The sequence below is a fragment of the Rhineura floridana genome, chromosome 5 (assembly GCF_030035675.1).
Source record: "Rhineura floridana isolate rRhiFlo1 chromosome 5, rRhiFlo1.hap2, whole genome shotgun sequence".
Classification (NCBI taxonomy): Eukaryota; Metazoa; Chordata; class Lepidosauria; order Squamata; family Rhineuridae; genus Rhineura; species Rhineura floridana.
This window is the reverse complement of record NC_084484.1, coordinates 53,453,977-53,473,216: the sequence shown is the minus strand read 5'-3', so window position 1 is coordinate 53,473,216 and position 19,240 is coordinate 53,453,977. Positions and strand designations below refer to the sequence as shown.

At 43.2% G+C, this 19,240-nt stretch overlaps 1 protein-coding gene across 1 annotated transcript in view; it reads left to right on the top strand.

The window, feature by feature from the left end:
- Positions 1-3,497: 3,497 nt before the first annotated feature.
- Positions 3,498-19,240, top strand: part of SH3RF3 (SH3 domain containing ring finger 3) — a 473,231-nt gene continuing 457,488 nt past the window's right edge. Inside the window, exon 1 of the mRNA XM_061626756.1 lies at positions 3,498-5,341. Within this exon, the coding sequence (XP_061482740.1) occupies positions 4,655-5,341 (687 nt within the window). The 5' untranslated portion in view covers positions 3,498-4,654. The remainder of the gene's footprint in view (positions 5,342-19,240) is intronic.

The following is a 19,240-nucleotide window of genomic DNA, read 5'->3' as shown; positions in this document are numbered from 1 at the left end:
GTTGGGCAGGGCCGGATTAAGCTGAGCAGGGCCCCTAGGCTGACTGGTGCTTGGGGGGCCCTTCTCCTCTTAGGCAGGCATGCATGCCAGCAACTAAGATGGCGGCAGAGGCTTCAGCCCCTTAGGGAAACCTCGGCCGCCATCTTGATTGATGGAAAACTGCAAAAAACAGCAGAGAAAAAGGAAAGTGAAGCGGGGGGATGGCGGGCAGTTTGGAAGCCCTTGTCCCGCGATCCATGGCTCCTGTCCTGCTTCTGCGAGTCGCGGAAGGAGAGCAGAGGGCCCTCTGTAGCTCCAGGGGCCCTTGGGCCAGCGCCCCACAGGCTCCCAAGAGCTCTGGGCTTCAGCCTACTAAGCCTAATGGATAATCCAGCCCTGGTGTTGGGACAGTTTTGAATTCTGAGGATCATGGTCACAAACTCTAAAATGATGACATTCACTTAGTGATAATCCTTTAGCCAGGATAAGACAATCCTTCAGTCCAGTCAGTGGGCTAACACTTCCATTGTATGCCTACTATGAACTCATCTAAGGCAAATAGCAAGTGTTATTCCTTGCCCTTCCTACTTTGTTATTGGCCCTGGCTCTTTGTGCAAAATCCCCCATCACTGAAACCCCCCACTTGTGCATCCATAGTTCTATAGATACGGGTAGTGCTGTTTTTGGTTTAAAAAAATGAGGTGCTGGTACTAATATCTTGACAAAAGTGTTGTGGGTGCCAGCACAAAATAACTGCTATGAGCAACAAAAAAAGAGGTGTGGCTACTCCGTACTGGAAGGTACCATTACAAAAAAAGCACTAGATGTGAAGACAGAGTGATGTAGTTCCATGCTGAACATCTTCTGATATATGCTATGTTCCCTTCCTGGGGCTTATATACCCTGGTGCTATGTTGTGGTTGGTTAGCTGGGATCCTAACTTCAGGTATAGCTGAGGGGCACAAGGTGAGAACAGCTTTCATGAATTTTCTGTATTGATCTGAATGGGTATTTGGTTTTGACAGCTATTTTAGAGCATTGCTTTACCTCTGGGAGGACCTAGCCCTGTGAGAGGCTAGGATGTCAACTGCATTAGTTAACATCCCACCATGTTTCCATCTATATCTGATTCCTTGTTCAAGCCATCAGTTATGATGACATAGTCCTTAAAATTACAATGGCATAATGTATGTGCTCTAAGTGAGCACATAAGCAGACGTCTGCTCATGCAAAAGGACTTTCCCTTCCTCTCCTTCTGGCTGCAGCCCCCATACCCCCCAAAATCTGCTGCAGAGGATCACCCAATCCTTTGAAGCATATTTGGGGGGATGTGGGGTGTTGTAGGAGGGGAGAAGAGGAAGGGGAAGTCCTGTTGTGCAAGAGAAGTGGACATTGTTGAATGTTATTCTATGATGTAATTATATCTTCACTGTGCCAGCCCTACACGGAGTTACCCAGTTATAGAAGATTTGGTAGCAATCCTATCCTCCTTCAGCCACTGTAACTCAGAGATATAAGTTAGGATAGGATTCTTCATTAACAGCAGAACCAAGTCTAGTGACTTTAACAAAATTTAAAATTTGCATCTTTGAAGGAAATAAGCTGAAGCAGAAGAGTCCTCTTATTTTGTTACACTCATCTCTAGTGCTTCTCTATTTCCCTCCCCTATCCAAATTAATGCACATTATCCTTATATGTTCTCCAGTGCTTCTATTCCTGAGATTGAGTTTTACTAAGCTAGTACCTAAGTCCTTGATACTTGTATTTCACATTTCTCTGTACATCAGTATTATTTATAGTTTATCTTATTGGATAGTTTGGTCTCTTCTGCAAAGACATTGCTGAACATTGCTGAACAGCAACAAAGGATCATCCGACTGCTAAATAAGAGGCAGCCTTATCAAATCCATACTGAAAGGAGTGAAGCCTACTCCAGTGGTGTGGTTTGAGGACCAGAGAGCTTCATGTTCCTTCAGCTCTGTGTTTGATTGTTCTCTTACAGACAACATCTTCTTGTGATTACTATTGCATTGTATGCCAAGGAGTGACGTTATTGATATTAGATATATGACAATCAGACAATTGGACTGTGTGTGGCTGTTATTGTGTACAGAAATCATTAACGGATGATTTATTAAAAGTGCTACTCAGGGGAAGAATAGAAGGGTGACTAAAAACCACAAAATGTTTTCAAGCACAGGCGGATTGGATTATGGAAAGCAATGATTTGCATGAAGATAAAGGCCTGAAAGGCTGGTTTTGGAATATTCCCTATTCCAAGAACATACTTGATGCTAAGTAAATCATGGGCAAAGATAGGGCTGCCCCCTGCCTATTCCATGTCTACCTTATCCATACCCTACCCCCATCTTCTATCTTTTTGCATGCAAAAAGGTCTTTGTATTTTCCCCCAAACGTCTGGCAATGATAATATTTAATAGAGCTTCCGCCGGACTCTGAAAACCTGGCTCTTCAGGCAGGCCTTTGGGGTCGGTTAGATTTTAGTGTTATTGTTGGGATTTTAAGGCTCTAATGTGAATTGTATGTTTTTATGTGTGCGTCGCCCAGAGTGCCTAGACAACCAGCCAGATGGGCGACTAATAAATTTAATAAATAAATAATAAATATAAATAACAATAAACTGGGTCACATCAGCCTTCCTCTTGGCAGCATATTGTTGATAGTGGTGGTGGAATGAAACAAACAGCTAAGAAAAGTGCAATAGTTTCTGAGTCTGGTATTTGTTAATCAATATGGAGTCTGGTATTTGTTAATCAATTGTGTTTATATTATAGTCTACTGCACTAAATGTTATTATTCAGTGAATATATCAGCATTGGAATTTTTAAAAAATACAGAAATATTTCAGTCAGATTTCAGGACTTCTCAAACATAATTACTTGGCAGTCCAATCTACAATATATATGCCAGTGTTTTACATTAACCAGATCATGCATATTAACGTGGACTGCTAGGATGTGTAACACCACTGTCTGGTTAGCTGAAACTAGCTAATTAAATGAAAATCAGCATTAATTTTAACAAATACTACATTGTTACTAAGATCAGTCAGTTTGCTAAGGGGAAAAAAACTGAAATCTCTTTCCATCAGCAAATACACCAGATGCTGTTCACAAGGAATTCCACTAGAGGGAAGTCCACTGAAAGAAATATGTTTTCCCTGTCCGATTTGAGCAAACTTCTGCAAACTTCCCCATCTTCCCATATTGCTTCAGGGGTACGTATTTCCGTTGCTCTGACGCTGGCCTGAGACCGGGCCCGAAAAAGAGAAAGCACCTCCCCCCCCCATTATGATGACTGAAAGTACATTATGCAGTGTCGCAACATCGTAGTTATTGCACGAAGTTGGAATTTTACAGCTGACATCTTCCCAACTTCCTTTGGATCTGAGTTCGGAAACCTCAAGTGGGAACTAAAAACGTTAGACTGTCGGATCAATGCTGGAGTAGCAGAGGCATTGCTGATGCTGAATCTTCCTAGATGGGAGACATTTCTGGCGTCGGAATCTCTCTGCACAGCAGATGCCTTTTCACAAGAGACTCTTAGCTGATTCACACTCTTCAGCCTCCTTCGATTAGCAGCATCAAGCAGCATCCCTTGGGGATAATAGCACTGGCCGTCGGAGGAGAGGGCGGAGACTGGGCGACTGCCCTGCTGGTGAGTTAGCGCAGGCCAGCTGCAGCAAGCGGCGGCGTGAGGATCCCTTAACAATGAAGGGCAGGAAGCCCCCAGATCTCAGAGCAACAGAACTTGCCCGTTGTTTCTGATCAGAGTTAAACTCATTCTCACGGGGATCGTGCCTGGAAGCGAAGAGCGAGAAGTTGGTATTTCCTTTCCCTGCTGAGATGCGGGGGAAAGCGGGTTAAGAGAAGGCGCCGGCATTTGCGCGAAGGGTATGCCGGTGCCTCCTTTTTTTCTCCCCAAGCTGGTCTGTTCCTGCTCGCCTCCCCTGGATCTGAGGCACTGCCGTTTGGAACATTTGGAAGATGTGAGCCTGTGAGTCGGAGTGATTGGAGTGAGCTGCTGCCCTCGGGTAACGAGGCGGGAGGCTGCTATGGGAGAGCGAAGGTGGCTAAACTCCGCAGGGGAGACGAGAAGGGGCAGCAGGAGGTCAACGCACCATGCCTTGAAGAGAAGAGACTTTCTCCAGAGCCCAGGAGGATACTCGCCGCTGCCTCCCGCCACTTCCTCTGAGGAGCAACGCCGAGAAAGCCCCTCTTCCTAATCCGTGGCGCTCGCTGTTTGAAGGAATCGACAGGAACCCTGGAGGGAACAGGTGCCGACAGCCTCCTCCCGCGCGCATGCAGCGGCCCCCTTTCTGGCTAGGACTTCACCTCACGAAAGGATCCTGCCGAGGGGCAAGGAGTCGACGAGGAGTCTCTAAATTGAGGGCAAACGGGACGGAGACGACAAGGACGGGGGGGCGGGGCGAACCTGTGTAATTTCCCCTTCTCTTTTCACTTCCCAGCCTACTCAAGGGAATTATCTGCCTGTTGGGAAGTCGCGACGGGCGGTGGTGGTGGGGAGAAAACCGTATTTCCAATCCCCGCCCTCTGGTCTTTCTGACAGGCCCCAGGCGGGCTTGGCGGCCCCCTTCCTCAGCTGCCATGTGCCGTGGCTGCCGCTTCTCCAGCGGCCTCCGTTGCTGGTCTAAATGCTCCTAGGGGCGTCCTGGCTGTGCTCCTCCAAGGCAGCCGCCGCTGAGAAGCGGGCAGCTGAGGAGAGGCGGAGGCGGCGGGCTGCTGCTGGAGCAGCGGGAGAGGGAGGAGGGGGCGGCGGCGGCGGCGGCGGCAACGGCGAGGGACCCCCAGCAACCGCCGCCGCCCGCGGAGGGGCCATGGACGAGTCGTCGCTGTTGGACTTGCTGGAGTGCTCCGTGTGCCTGGAGCGCCTGGACACGACGGCCAAGGTGCTCCCGTGCCAGCACACTTTCTGCCGCCGCTGCCTGGAGAGCATTGTCAGCTCCCGCCACGAGCTCCGCTGCCCAGAGTGCCGCATCCTGGTGGGCTGCGGCGTGGACGAGCTGCCCGCCAATATCTTGCTCGTCCGCCTGCTAGACGGCATTCGACAGAGACCCCGAACCGGGGCGGGAGGCGGCTGCTGCGGTGGCGGCAGTTGTGCTCCGGGCAGCCCCACAGCCCAGGGCAGCGCGGCCGCCACCAGTAGTGTGGACAAGTCCGCAGGAGGAGGAAGCAATTCGGTCCCCGCTGCTAACCCTGGCTGTCACCCCGTGGCGGCGGCGGCTGCACCCACTGGCTCCCCTAGCAGTGCCGCCGCAGCTGTCTCAGCCGCCGCTAGCCTGAGGGAGCTAGCTGCCGCCAGCCGGAGTGCCCTGCTAAAGGTAAGTCACCAGCACCTCAGCAGTGTTTTTCCTTCCCGCCTTTTTTTGGTGGGTTCTGCAATCGTTCAGCGGCTGACCCTGGCCAACAGGCTGTCTGTTCACACCTGGATCTGTCAATCCCCACCCGTTCAGCTATGCTTATGTAATAAATACGGTTCCTTGTTTCCACGCCTTGCATTCAGGATGTTCCTCTGTTCTCCTGAGGTTTTGTTTAACAACAACAACTCTGCTACCAACTATACATATTTGGCTGCCCTGCCCCATTTGGCTTAGATGGTTGCTGGATCTGGTAACTTTGTTAGCTCTCCTGTTGAACTTTGAAAATCTGGGAGTGAAGATCTTAAGGAAGCCTTGAGTTTTTGCCAATACACAATGCAAGGGCATCTGTGGCATGGAAGCATGCTTTCTGGATTGTAGGGAAATATACATTTACAACATTCCAACATTTTTTCCACTAGGCAGAAGGGAAAGCAGATGCACTGGAAGACTGGAGGACAAGGCTATCAATGGCTACTATCCATGATGGCTATGCTCTGCCTCCATAGTCGGAGGTAGGATGCTTCTGAATACCAGTTCCTGGAAACCACAGGAGGGGAGAGTGTTCTTTCCACTCAGGTCCTGCTTGTGGGCTTCCCACAGGCATCTGGTTGGCCACTGTGAGAACAGGATGTTGGACTAGATGGGCCGCTGGCCTGATCCAGCAGGGTCTTCTTATATTCTTAGGTTCAGCTCTTGTCTCTTTTAATAGTTTTCTTTGCTACTTGATAAAGTTCACAGGTTGCTCTGTGAACACTGGTTGGTCTAGGTGAAGTTTGTGTACAATTTTTTTAAAAGCAGGACTTGCAGTTCTTATGATACAGAGCTGCAGGACCAAGGCAAACTGCACCTGCCGCAATGCCTTCTTTACACTATTATTAAAGGGGATAGCAGCCTTGATCTCTCTTCTATCTGTGCCATGGTGGTGGTGGTGGTTCTTTCACTTGACTTGCACACTGTCTAGCTATGGACACACAATGCATAAACTACCCATTGCCTAATTTCAAACAACAGATAGCATGCCTCCTGATTGCTGAATCCTGATCTTCTGCTGGTAATATAGCAAAAGTCCATTGTTAAAAATTTGCGTCACTTATGCAGGAGGTTGCTCTTGCAAAATTGACTCCCCTTCCTGCATATTCCTTTTTTACTGTAGTGAGTATGCACTTTTGTGCAATACGCCTGAGAGGATGCCATGTCTTTGTTACAATATGCTATCTTGAGCTGTCTGTTATGGTGGATAGTCAAGCCTGAATTAATTTGTATTTTTAAAAGTGTGTACTATAAGAATGTATTTTTTCTAATGTGTAAACTTCTGTGGGGGCAAGCATTCTCCTTAAGAATGTTTAAGGGCAGATGTTCTGTGCAGCACTTGCGTCTCAGAAATGATCGTGACTGAAAATGGATTCATGTTACTTTCCCGCTCCTTTAAATAAAACTCAGGATGCCAAAGGACAGAAGGATATCTTAAATAAAACTAAAAAAGTTGAATGATGACATTGTACTTTGTTCCTGGATAGACACATGATGGAGGGGACTGTAGTTCCGTTAGCAGGTGTATGGGCTATGCCCAAAAAGGCAGGCTAGAAATAAAATTTTAAATAAATACATGGAAAGGCCTATTTCTGACTGAAACTCTGGAGAACTTTTGCCAGTCAGAGTAGACAATACTGGGCTGGGTGAACAAATTGTCTATCTGTAGCTTCCTATTTTCCTGGAAGCAACAACATAACTGCTACATCACATGCTAAATTTTGCACAGATTGACTCAACTAAAAGTTTCTCTCTTCACTAAGTTGAGTTGCATGTGGGCTCCTACTGGGAGGAAGGGCAGGATATAAATAAAATAAATAAATAAATAAATAAATAATGTGAATTCATACAAACTGACAATCATATTTCATTGTATGGGACTGTCGTGGCTGTATAACATGGTTCCAGTTGCTGCAAATTGCAAGAAGTTATAGCAACAGATGAAGGGTAATGTGTGCTGAAGGGAAGAGTTGCTCCTGAAGGAATGCTTGAACATAACTGGCTAATAGTGTGCACAATTCAAAGAAGTTTATTTTCTAATGAGCATATTGTATGTGTGTATATATAACATACATATGTACACATATATACTATTTTTACTATTCCGCATTAGTAAGATAATACTGTAAGGAACCTTTTTTTAAAACTGCAGTTTTACAGTAATCTGTATGTGGTGTATATATTAGATTCTTGCTTGACCAACTCATGCTTTGTTTGATGGACCATCTTGCCTGACTTTAGGAGCCACTGCTTGGCTGTCATGATTGATGGTTGCATTTTTATTCCTTTGCTTGGGCTAATGAGTGCATGAGCACAAATGGTTCCATGAACCTGTTTGTTTAGCCTTTTGGATGAGCTCACAGCTTTATCTTTGAAATTGATGCAGTGTTCTCTATCCTTACAAGGTTCATTACACTGAAAGAAATCTGAACTAATCTGGTTTTTTTCAAGCAAAAATCAGTAGGTGATAATCTCCTTAGAGCTGCTGATACAGCTGGTTAGCAACCTTTCCTGAAAACTGGTTGTAGCATCTCTGTGTGTATTGAACAATACAATATACAAACAAAACTTGACTGCTGTGGAGAGTAATATTTGCCAAGTTATGGTGTTTATATTTATCCTAGACAATATTCCAAAATACCTTCTTGCCTGGCCTTATAATTTGCAGAAAATAATGACTGGTCCACTGAAAGGCAGAATAAAGAAAGCCCTTTCATCTATGTGACACAGAAAATAACAGGAATTGTAGATGTTGCATTATGAAACTTAACTGAAGTCCAAGATCAGTATTATTACACTTTGTGGAATGTTTGTTAATCTTTAAAGAAAGCGAAGACGCAGAATTTTGTTTTCAGTATGCTAGCCATATCTTTGTTTGCATTTATAAGAAATTAACTCCATAGAGGTGCATTGAAATTTATTGCTTGTTTTGACCTTTCTTTTCTTTGCCATTACTTCATGTTTGCATTCTGACTAGTCCCATCTGTTTTTGGGAAAGGCAAGTGGCAAATACATTAAACTGCAACAGCATAAGTTTAGACAAAGGAAAACCACATAACAAAAGGAGTATTGGAGCGTGGAACCAGTTAACAAGGGAAGTAGATTAGCTACTGGAGGGTTGTTGTATCAGATCAAATAAGCATTTGTTATGCATACTTAAGTTGGGAGTCTCAGGGCAGGGTTATACTAGATAGCCCTCATGATGCCCTGTAGTTTCATGCATCTATGAAAAATAAGGAAATAACTCCTAATGCCAAGACAGACTTTATAACCTAGTACATAGGTTGCTTAGGGAAGATTTATCAGCCATATGCTGTACAGATGACAGATATAGGCAAGCTACTGGTTTAGGCGCAGCATGTTTTGCATTTTGCCTCATGCAGGTTGGGGGTTGGGCTCATCCACTTCTGTCATTCTGTGTTTGTGTATCTTAGAGCTTACAGCGAGCAAAATCATATTGTTGTCATCAGTGTAGTTAAGAAAATCCTGATTCTCATTACTGAGAGTTGCAGTTGATGAATGCAGTAGTTTAACCTTTTTTTAACAATTGGCCAGCTGGCTCAGGCAACTGGTATTTCATTTTTTTAAAAACCCTAAGTATTTAAATATTCTTTTTTATCATTTGACAAGTCTTATCATTTGACTAAGCAAGAACTTTTTATATTTAGCCAAGACTAGCATATCTTTTTTTCATCTGACAACTTGTGTATTAGCTTCAGCATTTTCTAAATACCTTGAATTGTTTGATTCACTTGTTTAGCATTCATCTGACAAAATATATTTTAAAAAGCAGTAGCAGCCCTGGACTTTTATTTGCATTTTTATGACTCTTTTTTGTGAAAGGGAAATAGAGATGTGCTTGGAAGAAGATACGTAACACATTAAGTTGTTAGACATTCAAGAACACAATTCTTTCATTGTTACTTTCTGTCCATTGTGTCATGAAAAAAACCCAACCATACTGTTCTACTTTTCTGAATATGCAGATATTGCTTTGATCTCTGTGCGGGAGATGAAAGAATGCCTTCATCATTTAACTGCAGTGCCACTTGAAGGTGTTTGTTGCTATTCCTGTGTGCAGTTCTAGCAGTACTTTGTACCCAAGCGTATCTTCTTACTTTAACTTTCATTTCACTTCAGCCATGAACTCACAAGTTGGCCTTAGGCAGTCCATCTGCAATGTACAGAAAAGGTATTAACATGTATGGGTCACTATACATCAGTGATAGGCTGCATTCAACTTGGTGGGTCACAAACTTTAGAGACCTCTATTAAGAGGATGTGATAGCAACCCTATACATTATATTTCTTTCGGTGTCAGAATGCTAATATTTAGGAATACCAGCTTAGTATGTGATAAATGTTCTAAAGGCAGGGGTCTGTGTGCTTATGAGGCATTTTGAAACAGTGTTCATATTAATGCTAGCTTCAAGTGTAGTCCCACTGGACAACCTTTTTATTTCTCCTCTTTATTTTGAATTGCCAGCTAATTTCTAGAGTTCTTTGGTTGTTGGCTGACTTCCCAACAGGTCATACTAAATAAGATATTTTGACTTGTAATGCAAGAGTGAGCAGAGTATGCTGGTTAGATGAATCATAGGCTCTGGTAAATTCTTCCAGGTTTATCCCGGAGTCCATGTGGTCCATTGATCAAGGTTGTCAATTTCAGTCAGAATATATAAGCCTGTAAGGACACTGTTCATTTTAATGTTATTCAGTACATTTCCTGGGCTCATTCTAGAAGGAAGGTTGGGATATAAACAAACAAACATACAGGAATTGTTGACAGATTAAGGGCGTTCTGTTCCCCAACAGGCTGTAGCTGAGGGTTGTGGTTTTTTTGACTGAAGGGTATATGATCTAAGTATTATTTATTGTTTGTATAGCATCATAAATGTATATATCACTCTGCAGAGTAACAATAAGAAGAAAGGGACTCAGTAACATTATTATTTACTTAGTATAGCATTTCTATCCCACATTTCAGCCAAAGAGCACAAGGTGGTGTACAAACATGTTTCTCCTCTCAGTTTTATTACAACAACCCTGTGATGTGGGTTAGGCTGAGAGACAGTGATTGGCCCCAGGTCACCCAGTGAACTTCATGGCCAAGCAGAGATCTTAACCAGATAGACACTCTAACCACTCTGCCACACTCATTACTCTTATCATGTAAAGGTGCTTTACATTTGTAGCACCTTAGAAAGTGGCTATGTTGACACATAACATTAAAGGCTCATCTACACAGTGGTTTACTGTGAGTTTGCTACTCACAACTTTTAATTTGCATGGTTCACATGACGTTACTGGCAAACAGAAGCTATCACTCAGTTTCCCCCCTGTAAATTCGTACTAACCCAATCAGTTGATAATATGAAATGTTTAGAACAATATGGCTCCACTCATCTTTGCAGATGGTTTGCTTTGATGGTTTTTAGTGGGTGGGTGAATCATCACTTTCAGCTACTTCCCTTTCTCTACCCACTAACTTTCCCATGGATTCCATTTTGTTTCCGGTGGTTCTTCCAACTGCTTTGTCCTCCCCTCTTCACAGTTTGCTGCAGCCCTCCCTTTCCTCTCTTTCTCCCCAAGTAAACTTCCTTCACTCCCTATAACTAGTGATAAGAATTGCCATCGATCATGCTTTCTCATATTCTCTATCTTTGCAGAGAGAATTTTGAAGTAATATCTCTCTGCGCCTGGTTTCTTATTTTTTTTCCTAAAAAATATAAAGTGGATTTTATATAAAAAGTCACCTCAAAAACATCAATATTAATATTGATATTTTGAGAAAATGATATTAATATTTTCTCAAAATATTAATATTTATTGATATTTTATTTTAAATATCAATATTATGTTGGTTTGTTTTTTCTGTGGGGAAAAATTAACTCAGAAAAAGCAAGGAACAGTGGAGAAAGAAGGTACCTGTAAGTTATCTTCTTTTCAACCACCAAACTTCAGGAAGGGGTGGCAGGAGGGAGCAGAAATACTGCACAGGTCAAAAATATTTGCACATGCCCAGTAACTGAGCAACTGCAGGGAGTAAAAATGTAAAATTAGAGGGCGGGGCCACAAGGAAACAGTGACACTAATCCTTTCCAGAGCAATGCTTACTTGTGTGAATGGAAAACAATGGATTTGAAGATACCATTGAGCACGAACTGTGGATCTTGCAAATCTATTACGATGGTAAGAGCAGTGGCTTTGCTACAAAGTAATGTTCCCATATGGATAAGCCCTAAGCCTTAAAGTATGGTTTAGTATGCCATCCTGTGCACAGGCTGTATGATGGTCCATGCAGTCCGCTTCTCCTTTCTAGTGTGATGTCTGTTATTTTACTCTAAGAAATCCAGAGCTTGGAAGATTACTTTTAAAAAGTAATACATTACAATAAAATTACATGGCCCAAAAAAGTAGTAATCACCGTTACAATTACAATTGCTCTGACAGTAACTGATTACTTCACTTTTCAAAAGTAATATCTACAATTACATTTCAGTTACTTTTTAAAAAAAACTCCTACAAGTTGCTGGTGTTTGCTGCTGCACATCTAAGTAGCCTAAAACTAAAAATAAACACACACATACAGAGGTAGTAGAAAAATTCTTTTATTTAGCAATGGTGGTCTCTCCGCTGATAAGGGAGGTGGGGAGGCAGAGGCCACTACTCAGATCTTTGCACGTCAAACCAAGTGCAACCCCCCCCCTCAGCCAGCAAGCATAATCTCTCTCACTTAACCACCTCCTGGACTCTGCCACCAACTAACTAAGTCACCCAAGCAAACATTTTATTTGTTAAATTTATTTGTTAAATTTTTATACCGCCCCACTAGCATAGCTCTCTGGGCGGTGTACAACAGGAAGTATATACAATAAAATCACATAAGTCGGTACAAAAACATATATATAAAAATCCACAAATTTTCCCCTGAGATGCAAAAAAGTTAAAATACTGTAGTTGCAGCACAGTAGCCAGAGAGGGTGGTGAAGGCCACTTTGTGTGCCAAGTGCAAACACAGTATTCTCTCTCTCACTCTCTCTCACTCTCTCTCACTCTCTCTCTCTCTCTCCCCCCACAGTTCTTTATATCCACTCTGCTGCTGCCTCCTTTATCCATGTTCTTGCCCTCCGGCTCCTTTTTTCCTCCACTCCATACCATCCATTTTTGTAAACAATTGTTTTCTCCACTCCACCCTGTCTCACACTTGACCTCCCTCGTCGCCTCCTACCCACCCACAGAGCATGAGGGAAGAGCAATGCTGCACAGAAGCCCAGTTTGAGGCACATGATATTTATCCACAAATCAGAGGAGCAGAGGACTTCCCCTGCTCCCCCCCCAAGTAATGCCCCCAAGTAATGCTGGAAACATTACAATTACTCCATAAAAGTAATAAAATTACTCCCAATTCTATTACAATCAAAATGTAAAGGAATTACCCACTCGTTCCTCAAAAAGTAACGAATTACAAGTAATTCTTTACTTTTAACGAATTACTTCCAAGCTCTGAAGAAATCACAGTGGCTAAGCGAACAACAAACCATGGTTTGAGGCTGGTTAGTGATAGTTTGTTAGGTGAAACAAACCATGATCCCACATTCAGACATCATGCTAAGTTAATTTTGCATGGTTTGCTTACCAGCCAGGGGTGTAGTTATGTGGGGACTCAGGTATCTCAGACCCCTTACTATTTTGGGAGCCAGGTCCCAGCAGGGTCCCTATGTCTCCAGTACTAATCAGCATGAAAGGGGAGCATGTTAGCCACTGAGAAGAGTCTTCTAACATGCTTCCTTGTCCTTTCCTGCAGACTGGAGCCAATCAGAGTGGAAGGAGGTGAGTCAAAGACTGAGAAGATTCTTCTCAGTGCTAACACTCCCCTCTTTCAAGCTTATTGGTTCCCTGGCATTAACAAGGATCTCATTCTCAACCCCACAGCAAAAAGGCGGGGAGGAAGGCATGGCTGTGATTAACATGAAGGGACCCTGCACTTCTGAATTTGCCACTACCCTACTGTTACCTGCTCACACAAAGGGAGGACTGGGCTGCCTTCAGCACTTGTCACAAACCCTGATTATACTTGTACACTACTGATTTGTAAACCCAGTAAATAAACTCCTGAAGAGCTACAGTCTAAAATTTGACACAGGGGGACAACAGAAGCAGAGAAAGAAGATGGAGCCGAGGGTAAATATGGGGAAGAATACACATTCAGTTATGCAAAGTTAGGCTTATTTTCAGTAGGAATAAGGATCTAATTTTATATGTTATTTATTTATTTAAAATATTTATATCCTACCTTTTTACCTGAAAACAGGCCTCCAAGGAGCAGTGGTGACATATGAAGGCTTCCGGGTGGGGGTGGGAATGGGGACAATGATGGAAAATGTCTTCTCTCCAGAGGAGGGGTGGGAAACCTTTTTCAGCCCAAAGTCCACATTCCTTCATGGGCATCCTTTCAGGGGCTGCATGGCAGTGGTGGGTGAAGCCAGAGGCAAACGTGAGTGGGGCCGGATGTAAAAGTGGATGTGTGACTCTTACCTTTGTGCAGTAGGTGACATTCCATCCATTCGCAAGTCAAAGCTTTCTACATGCACACACATCTCTCCATCTCCCATCCAAAGAAGCAAGGCGAGTTATCACAATCCACACATTCCAGCTAGACAAAAACACTTGCGGTTTATAGTGGGGCCAGAAAAAGATGTGGCATGAGGAAATAAGGTGTGGCCAAGGGATGGGTGTGGCCTACGGAGAGCCAAATAGCCCTGGGCCTGAGGTTTCCCACCCCTAACTTAGAGGCTCCTGTTGCTGATGCTGTGTCAGTTGCTGCTCATTGATAATTCCCTGGTGACCATAGGGGAAAATAATCCTCATAGAAGTATGGTGCCTTACAGCCAGGGCCAGGTAATCACCTGGTGTGTTGGTTCCTGGATGATGGGGCATCTCTTCACTTGGCAGCTAGACAAGGGCAAGGGGCTGATGAAGACCATCAGGGGATGGAAAATATCCATTCCCCAGGATAGGTGAAGTGTGTGAGGTGGGACACCATTGCTGTGTCATCCTCCTGGCTGTATTGGTGATGCTGGTTGCTGGGATTGGACATGGCACATCTTTTTCTGGCCCCACTATAAACTGCAAGGGTGGGGGGAGCACCAGGTTGGTGGTGGGTGCAATTACACATGCACCTGCATCTACACCTGCTGCCAGCCCTAATATCCCCTGCCCTTACCACCGTCCCGCCCCACCCCATCCTGTTTCTGGCACTCAGCAGTGCCAGTGCAATATTCAGCATAGGCACTGCAACGGTTCCAGGCTTTAGAGGTTGCTGTTGCTCTATTAAAGGTAGATGGTTAGGCTGATGTTCCACAGTCCTGCAGAAGCTTGGTATTCTGGTGTAGCGCTGGCTGCTCCTATTCTTTTGCAGAATCCTGCTTCTTCTTTTCCATTTACTGGCTAGACATATATCTTCTAAATTGCAATTGGCCATTTATCTTGCTTGGATTTTGGAGTGCAGCCACAATAGATTATCTTGCCAAAATTCCTATCCCCAGATCTAGAATGTCTTAATTTGCTAATCTATTATGTTCTATCTGTCCAGCCTATCTATTAAATTCTGTCCATGCAGTCCAACTCAATTCAGCTTTGAAAGAAATGCCCCCCCCCCCAATACATGGATGTCTTCAGTGGCTTAATTTTTGCCTTGTATTTTTTGCAATGCTGAGCCATTTGGAAAGGCCAAAGTATTATTTCTTCCTTGCAGAAAGTCTTTTCTTTAAAGAAGACAAACGATGCTATAGAAGTACTATATTTTAAAATTAGGTTTGTAAACAGTCTCACTGGGTAGGAGAGGCAAGATAGAAGTGTTTGAAATCATTTATTTATTATTTATTAAAATATGCATAGACCTCTTTTCATCTATACAAGTGGTGGGGAACCTGTGGCCCTCCAGATGTAGCTGGACTCCAACTCCCAGCAGACCCAGCCAGCATGACCAGTGGTCAGGGATGATGGGAGCTGGAGTCCAGCAATGTCTGGACGGCCACAAGTTCTCCATCACTGATCTTAACAGATGCCAAGGTGGGTACAGAGCATAAAGAAACCGTGCAAGAATCCATTATAAAACAATAAAACACTCAATCAAAGACAAATAAATGTAGCTAAAACAACAGGACAAGCTAAACAATCAGCAACTTAACATCTTTAAAATTCTGAGCAAATAAATAAATTTTGACCTGGAAGCAAAATTATAACAAAGTGAGCACCAGCTGTACATCTAAGGCGGGGGGGGGGAGAGGAAGAAAGAGCATTCCATAAACAGGGCACAAATACAGAAAGGCCGTCGGTGTCATCACTACAGGGTGTCCTACTTCTGATGATAGAACATGGAGAAAAGATCTTAGTAAATAAGCAAGCCTATCAAAATGTGTTTAAAACACTCTCCAATGGAAAAAATATGGCAGACAGTTCATTCTGGAAACCACTATATGTCCATCCATCCGTGGTCGGTAAAATGAGTACCCGGCATACGCTGGGGGGTAAAGAAAGGCCGGGGACAGAACTGGCAGTCCCACCCCATATATACGGTCTGCCTTGAAAACGTCGCAAGACGTCACCCTAAGAGTCGGAAATGACTCGCACTATAAGTGCGGGGACACCTTTACCTTTATATGTCCTTTGGAGGAAATCAGGTTTATCATGCACCATTCTATGCAGTTTTATAAATTCTGTAGCGTTAATTGAACCATGAGCTATTAATTGTTGTGGAATCCTATTGTAATGCTATTGAATGTTAAAGGCAAAGGACGTAGTCCTGTGCTTGCTCATGAACTGTTGCTTATGTCTGTGTAAAACATGCAAAGTACTGTGCTGCACCAGTCTTTGCTCTGTGCCAGGCTGTCAGTCCCATTACTTGCCTTCTCAACTTTTTCCTATCCTAGCTTGTTCGTGTAAGTCAGGAGGGGCTGGCTGTGTGGATACAGAGCTTGGTTAATGTATCCTTGTGAAGGAAGGATGGCCTCTGTTGCCTTGAAAGAGGTGGTGGTGTGTCCACTCCTGGGGGAAAAAAAGCTCTCCTTGGACCTTGAGTTATTTGGGTATGTGTAGGCCCAGGTGGCACAATGGGGAGGAGAGTCTGGCTGGGAGTCCAGAGTCTGTGAGTTCAAATCCCTTCTCATGTCTCCTGGATGTCAAGGGCCAGCTAAAGATCACCCCCACAGTGAGTGGCTCAGGGGTTACGTGCCCTACCACCTGTGCAGCCATGGGCAAGTGGCATAGTCCCAAGGAGCCCAGTTGCCCCCCCCCAACTGGCAGTTGAGGACACGGAAGGGGCTGGCTTGTGTAGCTGTGGCAAGCTGAGCAGGCCCTAGCCAGCTGGGGAGGACTAGCCCCAGAGGGAGGCAATGGTAAACCCCCTCTGAATACCGCTTACCATGAAAATCCTACTCATAGGGTAGGCATAAGTCAGGATCTACTTGAAGGCAGTCCATTCAGGCCCAGGTGGCCTTTGTGGTGAAGAGTGCTTATTGCCAGTTTAAGTTAGTGCATCAACTGTGCCCTTTTCAGGATAGGGATAGCTTGGCCATTGTGACTTACATGCTGGAACCTCATGTTTAGACTACTATAATGTGGGGGCTTCCCTTATGGCTAGTTTGGAGGCTGCAGCTGGTGTAGAATGCTGCAGCCCATGCTATGAGTGATGCCTCTTACTGGGGCAAGTATTTGGCAAGCCAATACTAAGGAAATTGCACTGGCTGCCTATTAGCCACCAACCCAGTTTTAAGGTCTTATTACTTACATATAAAGCCCTAAGGCCTCTCCATACTGGTGCTTTATTGCAGGTATATTCTGCAACATGTTCTTGAGACAATAATAGTACATTATGATGGATTTATTCTATTTTAGTTTGTTCTGCAATGTTTTCCCAATGCTGCCACGTTGTTGCTGTCTGGAGGAGCCGTAGCATAATAAAAGGAGTTAGAAAAATAAACCAGAACATTTGTTCTAGAAAAAGTTACAGAATTTCAGTAGGAAGTTAATGGCATATGCAGTTCACTGATTAAAAATGAAGCAGTGTGACCACTCCAAAATGTGTAGGTGCCAACAGCATTAAACGTAGCATTTTGTGTGACTACTCCAATAGCATCATGAGCATAAATCACCACGAATGTGCAATTAAAAAGGCATCTGGAGGGCCCCCTAAACAACTCTGGACCAGGTTACCTGAGATCAACTTCCCCTCCATTGCCTGGTTAAGGCATTAAGGTCTACACATGGAACAGGGTTAGTCCTACCACATCCTGATGATTATTGAGTTGTGGTGATGCAGACGTGGGCTTTTTCACTAATGGCACCAGTGTTGTAAAATGGACTCCCTGTGGAAATATGAGAGGCCCCTTCTGTAATGACATTTCACTGGCTCTTGAAGATGTACCTGTTCACACAGGCATTTCCTTGATCGCTTGACACAAATCTCCTGTTTTAATCACTGTGTTTTAATGGAATTGTTTTATTGCGTATTTTGACTATGTATATTTTAATAATGTTGTGTAATTGGTTTTTATCTTTTGTAAACTGCTTAGAGGCCTGTTTTGGCATTTAGTTGTATATAAATCTAATAATAATAATAATAATAATAATAATAATAATAATAATAATAATAATAATAATAATAATAATAATGGTAGCAGGTGGGAAATGGAGTGCACATTATGACTGATCTTCCTCGTTGTTTAGGTGCACATTATGACTGCCTTTTACATATTCTATCTTTTGGCACCATAACACATTTGTTATGATGAACCTCAGCAATGCCAAACCACAGAATGGAAGCTACTGCTTTACCCCTCTCTGCCGATATACGATGTGGCTATCAGACGAAGCTAGGATATAACAGCAACTGGACAGCAGAAGCAGCTGTAGTGGGAGCAATTAGTTCCAAAGGGAGCATGCCATGAAACAAGGATTATCCACATAATTGGTAGCTTTTCCAAATTTAACTGGGAATGGGTCTGCAGGGTTCCTTCCATCATTCATGTTGTCATTGTGGTTTAGAACAGTTACAAGCTAATGCTAGTGATAAATTCTCATTATCATGTAAAAATTAATTATTCCTCTAGGCAGCTGATATAGGTTTGTGTGCTATGTACTTTCTGTAACAATCAGGATACAGAAAAAATGAACTATGTAATGGGCAAGAAGCAACTAGCTCGCAAATACTTCTACATCTTTACACAGTAAGAACATTAGGCACCATCTATTTAGGTTCATAGTGGAGAGGAAAGGAAGGATGTGGATAATCAGGAGGAAGTTGGATTTGCAGAGACCAGTGTGGGGTTGAGGTTTGCATTTGTGTGTGTGTGTGCACGCACACTAAGACTTTTTAGTAATTTGTCTAAAGCTATTCCTGCTTATTTCAGAAATATAGATATGGGGATAGATGTCTTACACCTATATCTTGTTTTTGATCTTATCTCATTTTTTGATTGAAACGCCCCAAGAAATGGTAGTGGAACTTTTAGCTGACAAATATTTATATATCACATATTTGGTAGCCCAGTTTGCATTGACAGCTAAGAAGTTGAGAGCTCTCCATATTAAGAATTATGTAATATTATAAAATTTTATCTTTAAGGCCCGAGTGTTTAGCCTTTTAACGGATGTTTTATTTTAATATGAGCTTTGAGTATGATGGGTCTTTTAAGCATTATTTTGTATACATTGTTAAGGCCTTTGGCTATATACAATAAAGTTTTTTTTTATCATTAATTTTTATTCAAATTTTCAAAGACAAAACAAAATAAACAAAACAAATTAATAACTATTACAATAAAAACT